The 16043-nt window shown below is 46.9% G+C and overlaps 1 protein-coding gene across 4 annotated transcripts in view; it reads right to left on the minus strand.

Annotated features, from left to right (window-relative positions):
* Window positions 1-16043, minus strand: part of GFRA1 (GDNF family receptor alpha 1) — a 204772-nt gene that overhangs the window by 22366 nt on the left and 166363 nt on the right. For all 4 annotated transcript variants that reach the window (XM_047702734.1, XM_047702737.1, XM_047702736.1 and 1 more), the window contains 3 exons: window positions 12021-12130; window positions 9171-9305; window positions 5207-5388 (listed from right to left, as the gene is read on the minus strand). In XM_047702734.1, coding sequence (XP_047558690.1) covers window positions 5207-5388; window positions 9171-9305; window positions 12021-12130 — 427 coding nt within the window. The remainder of the gene's footprint in view (window positions 1-5206; window positions 5389-9170; window positions 9306-12020; window positions 12131-16043) is intronic.

Below are 16043 nucleotides of genomic sequence, written 5' to 3' on the forward strand. Positions count from 1 at the left end.
GACAAGTACAGTCCATTTGGTTTAAATATCTTGAGCTTTTTCCAGCTAGCAGATCACTCAAGTGCACAGAAGATGAAATAATTGGTAGAATTTTTAATCTTCCTTTGTTTTTCATGCAACCACTTTGTACAATTCAAAAGGATATGCCAACAATAGCACAGCCTGCGTCATGCTTGTTACTAATATGACTGCCAATTAATCCTGACATGGGAGCTTGGCGGGTTACCCAAAACCTGGTATTTTATCACCTCAGGGGGTGAGCACTTGGACATTTCTATGACATTTTATACTAATCAATCAACTTTCCTTTTTTAAAGGCAAGCCTTTCACAGGAACTACAGAAGAGTCCTATACGCCCCACACCCAAAGCCACCCATTTCCCCAAAAGAAATGCATTTGGTTCTGTTGATTATTAAACTTCGAAGCCGACTTTTGAAATGTTTATTCTTATCTCTTCCCTTCCAAAGGGGAAATCTATCTCAAATGTTAAGATAGGAATTCAAGTCCCCAAGAGTTTTCTCATATTATTGTATATTTTAAAATATTACAGGAGGGTGCCTCTCGAGGGAAGTGAACTTTAGAGCTGCCAAAGATAGTTGACTTTCTCCAAATCTGCTACCAATGGATCCCAAGCTGGTTTAAGTCAGTTCTGTTCTGAGTAATGACACACGCGGCTGGGACAAACGCCATTGTAAGATATTTCTAGGACCCCCTGGCAAATGGTAATTTATCTGGAGACAGCCAGGCAGGCAGAAGAAGGGCAAATAGGGAGAATGAGTCTCCTGGGAGCCCTCCTCCAAAGCAAGAGTCCTAAATCAGTGCCAGGGACCATGTTCTCGGGGTGAAGGCCCATCTCTTATCACTCACTCATCCCCCATCCTCTGGCCTCCAATGATTCTTTCTACTGTTGTTAGTATAGGTCATTCAAAAGACATCGCCAAGCTGTGAAAATTTTACTGGCAAATTTTCAGTCTTTTCCTATTCCCTGTCTCCTGGAATTGCATGAATAATCCCAACCTAAAGCATGAGCTTTGTGCTTCCCCTATTACTTGAATGGCTGCCTTCAGGAAGCACTAGGACACATGGTCCCTCACAAGGAGCTTTTCCCTGCCGCCATTTCTATCCGATCCCCCCGTCACAAGCTTTACTGAGGTAAAATTGAGAAATAAAAATTGTATGTATTTAAGGACTACAACCTGATGTTTTGATACACGTGTATCTGAGGAAAAGTTTATCACAGTAAAGCTAATTAACATATCACTTAGGTAGCTACCATTTTGGGGGAGGGTGGGAGCAATTAAGATGTACTCTCTTGGCAGGTTCCAAGTATCCGATACACTATTAATAGCTGTAGTCACCATGTTGTATACTAGAGCTCTAGATCCCATTCATCCATGTGATTGAAACCTGTTCCCTCTGAGCGGCACCTTCCTGCCCAGCTTTTGGTAACCACCATTCTCCTCGCTTTAAAAATCTGACCTTGGGGCACCTGGGTGGCTCAGTGGGTTAAGCCTCTACCTCCAGCTCAGGTCATGATCCCAGGGTCCTGGGATCGAGCCCCGCAGTGGGTTCTCTGCTCGGCGGGGAGCCTGCTTCCCCCCCCCCCCCCCCGACAACCCGCCTGCTTGTGATCTCTTTCTGTCAAATAAATAGATAAAATCTTTAAAAAAAAAATCTGACCTTATCAGATACTGCATGGAAGTGAGATCAGGAACCTGGAGGCATTATGCTAAGTGAAATAAGCCAAATGCAGAAAAACAAATACTGTGTAACTTTCCGTTTTTTTACTTCCTCCTTTCTGTCTATTTCTAATTCAAAGAAAGAGCCCAGGTTGGTTGTCCAAGGTCATGGAATAAGGTGGAAGTATACCGGCCTTGAGGCAGAAATCCCAGGCCCTCCAGAGTTACTATGTGATTCTGGTTAAGTTGCCAGCCCTTCCCTGACTCTGCTGCCTTGTGTATAAACGGGAAGGATGTCTGTAAACCCGGCACAACACCAACACCCATCCGCTGTCAAGAGACCCAGTGGCCAACTGATTGGGGATCAGACATCACATGGGACATTTTTTTTTTTAAGATTTTATTTATTTATTTGACAGACAGAGATCACATGTAGGCAGAGAGGCAGGCAGAGAGAGAGAGAGAGGAGGAAGCAGGCTCTCCACTGAGCAGAGAGCCCGATGCGGGGCTCGATCCCAGGACCCTGAGATCATGACCTGAGCCGAAGGCAGAGGCTTTAACCCACTGAGCCACCCAGGTGCCCCCACATGGGACATTTTTAAAGTACCATTCTGGAGTGTTCCTTCTGCCCCTGGCCCTGAAGTATTACCCCCATTTAATCCCCTCTATTCTGGCAGCTCAACCATCCTTGAGTTTTGTGAAAGCTGAGGCTCAGAGAAGCCAGGGTGCTGGTGAGGAAAAGAGCCTGGGTCTGAACACAGGCTTGGCTGCAGAGCCCATGCTCTCACTCCCTGCTTCATGTGTGTAAAAACGGGTTCAAGCAGGCCGTCCCCTTAAGAGGAAAGGCGAGGTCTGGTAGAACCCTGAAGGGCTCCCCAGAAGTGAAATGCCATTTAGCTCCAACTTATGTGGATTGTGTGTGTGTGTGTGTGTGTGTGTGTGTGTGTGTGTGTGTGTCTTCCAGGGAAGACAAGTATGGCTGCAACCTTATTCCTTGGTCATCCCCCACTGCCATTTCCCCCTCTGCTGAGAAGTTAACTGACAGCCTCAACGTAAACATCATGCTTTAATTTTACTTTGCCCCTCTACTCATGAGGCAGATTTCCTATCACTAATACGGGGGAAGGCAAGGTGCCATTTCTCGGGAACAGAGCTCATGTGTCCCCTGACGTTGCCAGGGCAACCTTGTGGCAGCACTGAGTCCTCCTGACAGGAGGGGTGGCTGGGCAGAGCTGTGTTGGAGGCACAATACTGTGGGGCCAAGACATGCGGGCACCAAAGGAGTCAGAAGCCAGGCGCTTTTTTCGGGGGGGCGGGGAGGGGAGTAGCAAAGGCACAGGGAGGTGGGGAGAATGTCTCCTTATAGCTGACAGAGTCCTCTCTCACGGAGAAGACTAATTTCATAGAATTTCCAGTGATGGCTAGTCTTCTGAAACGTCATCTATTAGTTTGGTCTGACTTCCCAAAAATGTTGACAAGCTGCATCTTGCCCATTATTTATAAGTTCACTGAGGAGAGAGTTGTTTCTGAGTGCCCATCCCCACGAAGTTTCCAAACCACCAAAGGAGCTCGATACACAGGCTAAACACTGTCCCCGCAGCCATGTTCCGTGCGCTCAGACACCTGCAGAAAAGAACCTGGTTTTTGCCATGGCCAGAGCTTGCCTCTTCCACTAGTCGGGAGCCATCTCTGGCCCACTCTTATCACCGAAAGACACCAGGGTCCTATCTCTAATCTGGCCACTTGTCTTACTGATGCTAGAACCAGAGTGGACCCAGTAAGAGCAGCAGGCTGGCCTAGGAGGAAGCAGGATGCCAGGGACCAGCCAGAGACAAAGAACAGATCCTGTGTCTGTGGTGCGATGTCTGGCTCCAGACTCTCCTCTCCCTGGCTGGGGGTGGAGCATGGTGGGGGGTGGAGATTTGTGCAAGTCACCTCCCCTCCCCGAGCCTGAGGGCTCTGCTGCAAGAGGGAGCAGTTAGAGGCTGTAATACTGCCCAAGCGTCCTCCTTCTAGCAGTTTCTGCACAGAGCTTTGGACATTGGACATGCTCAGGAAATGCTTCAGAAGCATGAAGAATATCTGGTTGACCTTGGGCTGTGTGGCTCCCCTCCCCACCTTTCCCTTAGTGCTGTGCATGTGAGTGTGTATGAGTGTGTCTGAGGGTTTGTGACATGGGAGGACGGGACAGAGACCAATCGCCAGCTGAGCGGCACGTAGGACATCCAAGAAGAAAAAGGGAGACATTGGGGGAGAGAGACCGCAAGCCAATCAGAAGCAGAACTGCCCCAGTTTGTAGGGTCTGTAGGGAACGAAGGGGATTGTGAGTTAAGAAGGTATTGGCCAAAGAAGGTTTCTGGTGAACATTCTGGTAAGCCTGGTCCTTGGTGGCAGTAGAGTGGGGAGAGAAGAGAGAATATACTCCAGTGACCAGTATGAAATGGCAGCCAGTGCTCAGCGCCTGTGCCCTCCCCTAGCACGGCAGGAAGCAGAGATCACCACGCGGTCACTCCTTCCCCCCAAACACAGGAAGAACTATGAAAGCAGCGGGAGTCTCCTGGATTCCCAGCACCGGGTGACTCACAAGCTCTGTGGGCTCCCGCAAAAGTGTTACCTCACCAAGACCCAGTGCCCTCCAGTGCAAGCGCAGTAACACTATTACTCTCCCTCAGCCGTCAGGGAGGGTAAGAGTCCGAGACCTAAAGTGTGTGAAAATACTTTGCAAACATATAAACACATAATGTCTTGAGAAGTAAGTAGCTGAATAGTTGTTACTATAAAAAAAAATCAATAAAAAGGCAGAATAAACACTCTGCTTTGACTAAAGGCAGGAAACAACTGTTCACATGCCATTGTGGTTCTGCCCTTGGGAGATCTGGATTAACCCCAAGGAAGTCTCCTGGCCACTCTCACTGGCCTCCAGTCCCACAAGAGGCTTTGCAGGGTGGCTCTACCCAGCTCCTTTCACTTCAGAAAAAAACGTTTTCTTCTGCTTCTGGAAGAACAAACCCATAGGAACTCTTGGAATTAACACCTCACTAGTGACAGTGCCCCTGGTTCACCTTAAGACAGAGTTACACTCTCTGCGTTAAGTTTAAATGACATTGATGGCAACCAACCCAAGAGTACCTTCTCTTTCAACAGGTTGCTGCTTTGGGGGAAACATAGAATAAGCATAATAAATAAATTGATCCCAGTTTGACTCTGCCACGCCACAAACAGAAGGCCTGAGGATTCATCTCCCCAGCCCCCTCCTTCTACAGGTGAAGACACCAAGGCCAGCTCTGGGCCCACTGACCAAAGTCACACTCCCAGCAAATGCGAGTCAGTCCCAGACTTTGTCCTACTCCCGCTCTGTGGCGCTTCGCAATCTTCATTTATCATGGTTAAATGCACTTGTAAAATTCAAACCAAAGCAGCCCTCCATCATTAGCCATCCATCTTTAAATGCATTGCAGGAAACTGGTCCGTGCTTTCCCCTGCCCCCACAAGTGAGCTCCACACGGGAGTTCGGTCCCCGCTCTTACCTGCAAATTTGCACAAGGTGGTAAAACATGAGTGGGGATTTCATTCTCAGACCCTGCTGGCCCCAGGGGCTTGTTCTTGGCCCGGAAGGCTGTGGTGGTGGTGGCAGTGGTGGTCTGAACTGGGAGGGCTGGCTGCCACACGGTCACATCAGAACCATTGCCAAAGGCTTGAATTGCATTTTCTGCAGTAAAACAGGAGGAAATCCAATTTCAAAGTCAAGCAGCAAATGTAACAGACAGGATACATGAAGCCAGAGAGGCACACTAGAAATTCTGATTACAGTATTGGACTTTCCTGAACAAGATCCATCCATCCCTCCACCCTCCATGCGCGGAGAGCCAACCATCGGGTCAGGTACTCAAAAATCAATTCATTCATTAAACACCGAGATGGACACTTCGGTATGCTCGAAGCACAAGACAGATCATGTTCCTTTTTATGTACCAGGTGCTGAGCAAGGTCCTTGCCCTGAAATACTCAGTCAAGTGCTTCAAAACCCAGCCTCGAACCTGTTTGGGGGGATCACAATCTTCTGAGAACATCCCTGTACTCTGTTAAAATACTATACTAAAAGCAAACTAGTTAGTGATTTTTTTTTTAAAGTAACATATCCCTAATTATGAGGGAACTTGGTGACCCCCACGCTAATTTGGCAGGCAGTAAAATCAAACAGCCAAAGACGTGACTCACTACCATAGAGCACCCGGTACAGGCTCTGAGCAGCTACTATGAGCCAAATGCAACTAGTACAGATGCAACTAGTTTCCTTAAAAGGAAAAAAAAAAATCTACCCCAAATCTCATCAATACATAGTGAAAATTTAAGTAAGATTATTTTTTCCCTTTCTGCTCCCAGTCTTCCAAACAAAATCTGCATAATTAGGTAGGAGCAGCCCTGCTTAAATGAAAAGTTTAAAATGTAAAACTTTAAAAGCTTATTACAATTTCATGGGATTAGATTGTTTTTATGGCAAGAGTAAATTGGTTGTGTGTTGTTCCCCTCCCCAAAATGAATTAAAAACAGTTTTTAATCAGGTCCTCGGGGATTTGGCCTGGCTTTAAGAATTTTTTATTTCATATTCATTGTATAAGAAATCAAACTCCTCCATTTGAGACCTGAATGTGCAAATTGTTAATATATGATTCTTAGCTGGCATCTTCCGATATACAAGACAGAATAATTTAAGCCTAATCTTCCTCTTAGAAGTGACATTTTGTTCTAAAATTGTTATCCTTTAAGTTCAGCAAATTGGAAGCTTGTTTTCTCAAACTTTACATTTTTTAGGCTGTAAGAAACAGCCTCGAATTAATATAAATTTGCTCTTAGCGGTCTTACATGGCTTAACGGGTAGGTGTAATGTAGAGAAAGAGGGACAGGGGGACGGGTTTCTCCGAATGACCGAGAACCACCACCACCACAAGCTGCAGAAGCTCCTTCCTCTTTCCTGTTCAGACACGGAGATCCAGGAGACCCCTGCCATGTATGGGCACTACCTGAGCTTTTCCCGTGTGGTGGTCTTGCTTCCTGGGGTGTCTGTGCACTTGCTCATTTGTTTACTCAAACGTCAGTGGGAGCATGGACTACGTGCCAGGCTCTGCAGCGTGGGCATCCAGCAGTGAACAGTAAGGATGGCAGCAATAGACAAGAGCCCCTGCCCTCAATGAGAGCCCATGCTGGCTGGGGAGGGTATTAAGTGAAATACAGAATCTATTCGGTGCTGAGAAACGCCTGGAGGAAATGAAGCGGGGGGTGAGAGTGTGACGGGGAAGCATAGTTCCCATACAGCGGTCCAGGGAGGTGAAGGAGGCATCTGGAGAAAAACCCAAGTGAGTGTAACTCCGATCCTACCTCCATCTCCAGCTCATTCTTCTCTCTTCCCCTCACTCTGGCCACCCACTTTGGCTTAAAAATAACTGTGTTTCCCCCCAAAGACCAGAAATAAACAATCGGTTAAAGCTGTGTTCATGATAGAGGAATCTGGGAGAGAGCTGGTTCATTTGAAGGGGGCAGAACTGGGTTGTGACATTCAGGTTGGAACCTACAAATTTTAATTCCTTCTACTCTAGAGCCTTTTGCAGGATGTGAATTGATGGCCCTGTGTCTTTGGTGGGCTGTGCCTCTTCTCATCCAAGTCTAAATGGAATGACTGTGAAAAACTCTGGCTGGCTTTGGTCCCTGTTGAAGACCAAATGTATTTATTTTTATTGCGAAGTCATCAGCAAAATGAGGCCAGACCAGTCTCCCCTTCACCAAAATATTATTAAGCAGGGACACCTTTAATTTCTCCACTGAGGGAGCGGTTTTCCAGCCAGTGTGACTACAATCTTTTCTCCCACTGACCTATACTGTCATTGCCTTATCTTCATTAAAACTTGCATTCTGCCAAAAGACTATGCAGGATGTGGAAAAGAAGGAGATATATATGTGTATATATATATATATATTTTTTTTTTTTCCTTCTTTTTTTAAGTCAAGACCAAACAGGAGAGCTGAGGTTCAGTTCGGGGATACACCCAATATCTCAGCAAATGTCTCCATATGTCCCACTAGTTTTGTGGTTTTCCATTTTCCTTAGGTGTCCAGAAGCTTGTGTTAGTTTTAAGATGATTAAAGCATTTGGTCACAGCCACATGACTGAAGCACCTAGTAAGCAAATCATTTAGATCTGTCTTTTCAACAAAGGAAGCAATAAAGAGGTTTTAGAATAAGTAACACTTAAAAGCTTTTCCATGTACACATGGTAAATTGTTAGCTAATTCTCTGGCCATCAGTCACTGGACAGCAGACCATCATGGACAGTGTTCCCAGCTCTCAGAGGGGTGGCTGAACCTTAATTCCTAGAAGCTGGCTCCACATCTCTCACCAGGAAGTCCCACCTGGTCCCCGGTGTTCCGCCATATGTTCTCGTCCAATGGGCCCTTTGATATCAGGCACGACACAAAAGCCTCGGGGGACAGGGGCTGCGGAAGGAGGAACTCGGGCTTCAGATCCAACTGTGGCCTGGAGGACCCATGTGAGTAATAGCTGTTGACTCACCTATGAAATGGAGAAGCTCCTACCTACACCTCCTAGCACTCTTGTGCAGAAAACAGTCAAGGAGATCATGTATATATCGCACTCCCTGTGGAGTGAGTTGAAGGAACCCTATACACTAATGGCAGCTGCCACCAAAGGAGAGCGGGTCCTCAAGCATGTCCGCTGGATCGTCCCCTCAAGCGGTGAGCATCTCTGCAGATAGAAGGAAGACCCTGCACGGTCTGATGGGTGCCCACTGTTCACACCTGCATGTCTCTCTCTCTCCCTCTCCCTTTGGGAAACAGGTTTCCATATTGCCTGAAGAAAGTGGCAGTAACAGCTGATACTATTTACAAGCAGGAGCAAGCTTCCCACCACCCCCCAGCTCCCGGGTGCTCATCTCTGTCTCCCGAGATAATGGACATCCTGAGGTTCCCGCCTGCACCGCCAGCTTATCCCACTCAAGAACTGTGGCTTCTCTGAGCCAACCCTGAACATCCAGGGGGTGACTGGTTAACGTTCTAATTTTTCTCAGCAAGCCCTCGGAGGCTTACCCCCATCTAATTTGTCTGAGCTTCTCACACCACATATTGGACCCAGGTTTTAAGAACCTTTGGAACAGACTTCATGCTGGTTGCCAACATCAGAATTTGATCTGTGGGTAGAAGGGTTCTATCTGACAGGATACACCCTCCGTTGTTTGAATCTCTTGCTCTCTTAGGCCTTTGGATTCACAGACTTGGCAGTACCCACTCGCTCTGTTCCCTGCTGCCTTGTGTAGTATGGCCAAGAGAGGCTATTTTCACCATCACCAGAAAAAAGAGAGGAGAGAGAGAGAGAGAGAGAGAGAGAAGAGGCAGGCACAAGAAACACAAAGGTATAGCTTGAACACAGAGAGGAAAGCGTGTTTGTGTGTTTGCTTCCCTTTTTTTTTTTTTTTAAACTCACTGAGACAAGTATTGTCCTTGAAGAAGTTCAAAAATTTCAGGCACTCTTCTATATCATTCCCACTGTTGCTGCAGTCACACCACGGGGCCACGCTGAGGCTACTGGAGTCTATGTAGTTGGGGGTCATGACTGTACCTAAGAAAGTAAAAATAAGGCACCTTGTTCTTATGTGATCGTACAGACTTTCCTCTAGCCTAAGGAGAGACAAATGTTCCTCTGACACGGACACACCACGGATAATTACAAACATTGGGTTGGCTGAGTGGGAAATTATGTTAAGCAGTGCGTTTTCTTGGTAATTTATCTTGAGCACATAAAATAATTTACACATTTACTTAAAAAATTATAACAGAACTCCTAGAGCTGCACTTAGGGTGTTTTTTTTTTCTGCCCAAATGGTATGGATGTTACGGAGTAGGAGAGAATTAACTTCGAATGCATGAGTTCCCAAATCCCTTGCATTTTCTTGAAAATGTCATTAATCTCTATAAATAGATAGAACTGGTTTCACATATCTTAAAAAATCATTTTAGGACTTTGCATCCACTTCCCTCAGAAGCAAATGGCTTCTTCAAAGGAACACAGGGGAGCTTCGAAGCTATCTTTTGGGTTCCCTGACATCCGGAACATATATAACGAGGCCTCTGCTCACCAGACACTCAACTGCTTTAAATAAAGTCTTCCAAGTTGTGAAGGAATTGGAAAGGGAACTGGAAATCCTCTAAGCTGATGGCTTCTAGAGTATTGTCTCAGAAGTCCTCAAAAGCCCTCAAAGAAATGCTGGGTGGTCTCTCTTGCCTACATCTTCCTATGCTCATGGTTTTCCTGATGAGCTCTGTGCTGGCGCAAATAAGCAAAGCATTTATGTTTAATACAACCCAAATGTCTTCTTCTGGGTGGTTCGCACCAGGCGATGCCTAGTCATGCCAAGAAGCCTTCTGTTTTTCTGTATTTTGTGGACATAAAAGTAATAGTGGTCAATGAGTCACAGGATATATTTTGTTCACTACAGGAAAAAAAATTCTTTGTAAGCTCTTCTAAGTCAAAGATATGTCTTTTTTACCCTACATTCCTTACCAATTCAAACTACATTATCTCCTGTTATACCTTGGGATGGGAACTTTGACCCATAACAGAGAGTAAGCACTTAATTTGGATGAGAAAGGAGAAGGTACCCCAAACCCTGAGTCCAGAGGTTAAAATGTGTCTTCTAAGTAGCCAGTGAATGCCGGACACCATGATGGGTCCCTGACATATGGAAGAAACAGGCGCAAGCTTTGTCCTGAAAGACACTAGAACCCAATGACCAGTGCAGAGGGAAAGATCCAGACCTAAGAGGGAAATAAATTTTGGTTTGTAAAATGCATTGCTTCAACCATTTCATTCCATTATATGATAAGTAGTTCATCATCCTGGGCATGTGATGGCTTCCAAGCCAGAAATGCCTGGTAGCCCTGTGCCTTGGCCACTCATGGAGGATTTAATGAACACATATGCCTGGAAGGATATGGACTGAGGTATTCATAGGGATTATATCTGGGAGTAGAGTTGTCGATCCTTCTAGCTGTCTCCTTTGGGTTTCTCTGTATTTTTTTTTAACTTTTTGTAATGAGCACGGCTTAATTATTTCCATTGTTGCTCACACCTGTAATTCCATAGTTGATAAGTAACCCCTCGTAGAGACCAACTTACTTAAGAAAAGGAAAGAGCGAATGCGAATTTGGGATATTGACTCAAGGAAGTTACACTCATTGGGATACAGCCCCAAAAATGGTAAACAGCATTGGGGAAAGGTCTTGGCCAAGAGAACACAGGTATTCTTAAAAAAAAAAAAAACGCTGGGATGAGTGGGCAGGCACCTGTAATAACCCCCCATTAAGTGCCATCATTGATTTTCCCGAAAGCTCTTGCCAGTTTTAAGCCACTCTGGTGACAAAAAAAAAAATTGAGTCTGTGCTGTCATTCTTGGTGGGAAGTTCTTCCTGCCCGGCGACTTGTGCAGTCGCTGTGGCTGAGCCATCATGCTTCTGACAAGTGTGATTTCCCTCATCCCTCCACAGCCTTCACTACGAGTTTGTCCTCAAATGTCAGTCGTGACAGAGCCCTGCCACCGGGGCTTCTTCAGGCTCCGGGCCCCGGAACACCTGCCTCTCTTCCTGCCTGCCCCTTTTAGCCACGGACACAAATCTGCCTCACTTCTGACCTTCTAACTCACTCGTACCCTAACCGCACTGTTGCCCCGAATGCCAAGAACCCGCTTCCCGTGTGGAGAGGCAGAACACACTGTTTCTGCTGGGTCTGTTCTCCCGGAAACATCCCAGGCGACCTCACTCCCTGCACATCCGGAGCTGAATTACCAAGAAAATCAATGGTGAGAAGGACCCCAGTAGTTAGGGGTTTTATTTCCATTTCTGGGGAGCAGCCTTTTTTATTTCCCCAGACAGAATGACTTCCAAGTGCCCTAATTCAATGAGCTCGGGGGGACTCGCTCCCCTCTTCCATGGCCATGTTTTTTTTTGTTTTTTTGTTTTTTTTTTTCCCCTTTCCTATTGTTCTGTGTGGTTGGTCCCCCGCCCCCCACCACCCCCACCCCGAGATGCTTCTCAGGTGCTCACACCACAGTCTTCCTGCCCTGGGAGATTCCCTGCTTCCTGCCTCTGCCTTGGCACAGCCGTGATCCCCAGGTTTCTTTTTTTCTGCAGGTAAGTCCTATAGGGCTTAACATCAAAACCCCAGGACAGAGGGTACTGCGGTTTTTCCTCTCCCAGACAGTGGCAGGCTACAATGGAAAGAGTCCGTGAGCATCTGTAAGCCAGACTTCCGTCCCGTCCTGCTTCTCCCCCATCTTACCAATAAGCCCTGAGTAGGCGAGGAGGCAGTCGGCATAGTTTTCCTTCAGACAGCTGCTGGCGGACCTTGACTCGGGCTGGCAGTTGGTAAAAAAATCTGCAAGACGAGATCTGCAATGGGGAGAAAGGGTAAGCTGTGTGTTGTGAGATACCCTAAACTTCTGGACCAACGTAACTTTTCTTTGTTCCTTCGTCAATACACCTTTTTCCGCACCAAAAGGAAAAAAAGAAAGAAAGTGTGAGCTCTTAGGATGTGAGCACCCCCTCTTGTCCAACTCCCCTACCCAACCGTCCCCTCCTTCCCCCAGCCCTCTGCCCACCTGTGTGTCTGCTTATTTGCAGAGAAGTCTTCAGGGCCTATAACTGGAGAAATCTAGATGCTTTGAAGTTTCCATTCAATATTTATTTCTGACAGACTTATTTGCATCTTTAGGAAATATGCTTCTCTACACACTCACCAGAGATCTACACTGGGAAAATATTTACTTTATACAGAAACATGTCCCTGGCATCCAAATAGGATCCTACAGCCCATCTGCTCCCGTAATTCCTGCTGGCTTTAAAAATACGTGTATTTGTCTTGTAAGTTATCTCTCACTCCCCAGCCCAGGGGATAGGGATTGATTACTGCCAAGTGACACTGAGGAGGGGCTCACTGCTCCAGAACCGAAGGAGGGACAGGCGATGCTCACTTGAGGCACGGTTTCACTGTGTGATGGGGCCTTCTGGGGGAGGAGGTGCCTGGAGGGGCCGCTGACCATGGCTGCACCTGTCCACAGCTGGGAAGCTGCCCAGGGGCCAGCGCAGTCCACTGGGAAGCCATGAGTGGTGGCAAAACTGCAGAGCCCCGGAGATGGAGATGGGCCACAGACACGCTGGTCTGGGGAGGCAGAAGGCCAACTGGCTGTTTTTCAGTCTGAAGAGCATATTGTTGGAGAGATCCTGAATGAGAGCGGGGCCACTGCTGAGGTCATCTCAGCAGACAACAGCTCTGCTTCTGAGCGAAGAACACAATGGACTTCAAGAGAATTTAAATTATCCGGCAATTATGGGAGACAATGGATGGTTGTCTCAGCTCTTTTCTCTTCAGCATACCCAAATTGGCAGACAACATACATAGTGCTGTTTTTCCCTCCTTCCACCCAAAAAACTGTGTTTACTTAGCATACCTTGGGTTATGTGCGAGCTTGCGTGGCGGGGCAGAGCAAGGTAGTGTGTGTGGAGATCACAGAGGTTTGTAAAAGGTCTGCAGGAAGCCCATTATGTGTCCCTTTACTACAATCGTAGCTAGTGGGGAGTTAAGAGGCCCAATGAAATTGTCTGAGTTCATAGCACACTGCAAAGGCTGCAGGGGGTCTGTGAGGGTCTGGTCTCTCCTCAAACCCTTTTAAGCAGGGGTATCTGAGCCTCCCGAGCTGCGCCCATCTGGGCCCCATCCATGTGTGCCTGGTCCCATCACTGTCAATCCCCAGGGCAGGTGCTACAACAAAGCTTTACTTTCTTCGCACGGCACCTGAAAGTCCTCAGAGAGGCCCCCACATCCCGCTTCCCAAGCAGGGCCATGTGCTGAAGCTAAGGGTCTTGGCAAAATCCTCCAAATGAGACTTGAGTGTGAGCCCGTCTGCGTGCCTGGATCTCCCACCATCTAAGCCTCGTTGGTGTTTTCTGACTCTAATTGAACACACTGGAAGGCATAAAACCTGGCCATTTTCTGTAGCCTGGTTAGAGGATTCATTTTTCCGAGGAAATCCCTAAAGGTGGCTCGGGCTTGCTCAACAGACTCCAATGGCATCCAGCTTGGACTGAGTGTTAATTTCAGAAGAATTTTCCCAGTCATGAAAGTTAATGATCTGGTGCCGCTGGGCTTCTAACTTTGCAAAGGCCAACTGTGGTTCAGGCAGCTGGGCTTCCAGCGTTGCCCACAACCTGAGCAGCTCTCTGACCTGGCAGCCCTGCACTCCCAGCCTGTCCCCCAGAGACGGACAAAAGGTCGCTTTGTCTCCGAGTCCCCGTTTCTCATAGTCTCTCAAGCAGACTATTAACTGAACGGCACCGCGATGTGGATTACTATCCTTCAGAGCGAGGCTAATGCCACCAGACTCATTTTGCTTAACAACCTCAGAATTGACTCACAATTGGACTCTGGAATGAAAGGCTAATTGAGTCAGTCTGCTGCGCAGAGCAGAACCCTGATTGGGAGGATAAAACCAGATACATGGCTCTGAGCAGAAGCCCGGACGGGCTAGTTTGTGACAGAAGACTGTCAGCACAGATCCCGGTCCTAAGATGCACACGGCCAGTGGACAGAGTTTCAAGATGATGATGAGCACAGGCAGGGTTGCCCAAACACCAACATTTGCCTGTTGTTTTTTTTTTTTTCCTCTCTCATTTGACCCACCAACATTTCTACTTGGACACAGGACTGTAACTTCAGAGGACTCACATTTTACAGATAGAAAAACTGAGGTTTACACAGTGTTGTGCTGGAGGGAGTCCATGCCTGGATGTCTGGTCCATCCTTGCAAGTGGGTTAACATCACAGTGGTGTTTTGAGAGTAACCTCAGAGGGAGTATTTGCACCGCGGTGATGCGCAAACACCCGCCACATCAGGGCTCTGTGTCGTTCTTGGATAATCAGCTACTTAGCATATATTGGCACGACCCTGTTTGAAGACCAGCAGGAGGTATTTAGTCCTATTGATAAAGCCCGTGTCATGTCTTGGGAGTGAAGTCCCAGCCCATCCAGTCTGGCTTCCCCTTTATTCCCAGTCATCTTTGGGCCAAATAAAATGGTATAGGACCATTTACTCTCCAGTTGTTAGGGCCTCTCAAAGACCCTTCCTTCCTAACATCTTCTCTTATGGACATGGTCCTCGGAAATCTCTTAAAGCAACATATGAAAATGGTTACAGATGGTTACATGTATCGATAAAGCCACTGAGTCCTTGTCAGTTCCACAGTTCCATGGCCTGAATGATGCGTCAAGTGCCTGAGAGGCAGTAAGTTCTGTCTCTGAATTCGAATCACCCACCAAGACAAACAAGGAAACAGATGACAATAATACTGTGAGTAGGCAGTATTATTGTAGAAAGGCTATTGCAGAAAGGCAGAAAGGCTGCTAATAAAATAATATCCAACATGAATGAAGTATTCAGTATATGCTAGGTATGTCTTTATATTTTTCCCTGAGAACTCTTAACAAGGTAGAGGCAATTATTTTCTTATCTGAATTTCACTAAGGAGAAAACCACAGCTTAACAAGTTTAGACTAGAGTAAATAGTGAGTAGCAGAACCAGGCTATAAGTCCACGACTTAAGCTTTTAACACTCCTTGGCTAGAGACGTTCGTTCCAGAGAGGCAGTGATATGGGGATTGGGAGTCAGAGGATGGCTCGGGTCCATCAGGCAGAGGCGGAGGGGATATCTCCGGCAGAAGGAGGCAGCACAGGATAGAGTCAGTAAGTTCATACAACACCCGGGGTTATGATAATGGAATGTCTGTATGTGCCAGAGACTGATTTAAGAGCTTGACATGTGTGCACACATTTAATACACCAACCTTAGCAGGTGATACTATCAGTCCCATTTTGCAGATGAAGAAACTGAGGCAAAGAGAGTTTAAGTGAACTCCCTCCAGGTCACAGAGCTCTGTGGTGGAGCTGGAACACGACCACATTCAATCTGACTCCAGAGCTGGAAATCATTCGCAACTGCTACACTGAACACACGTATCACCCGGAAAATTGTTAGCTGTCCCCGTGGGATGGCCAAGCCACGGGATGCAAATGGTGAATGACAGGTGATGAGATGGCAAGGGCTTGAATAGCCTTGAATGATCTCAGAGTTTGGATTTTATCCTCAAACCACTGGGAACCACTGAAGGTTTTTACTTGAATTTAATTTTATGTTTTAAGATTTTATTTATTTATTTGAGAGAGAGAGTGAAAGGAAGAATGAGCAGAAAAAGAGGCAGAAGGAGAGTAAGAAGCAGGCTCCGTGCTGAGCTGGGGGCCTGATGCAGGAC

Source organism: Lutra lutra, chromosome 14 (genome assembly GCF_902655055.1).
Source record: "Lutra lutra chromosome 14, mLutLut1.2, whole genome shotgun sequence".
Taxonomy (NCBI): Eukaryota; Metazoa; Chordata; class Mammalia; order Carnivora; family Mustelidae; genus Lutra; species Lutra lutra.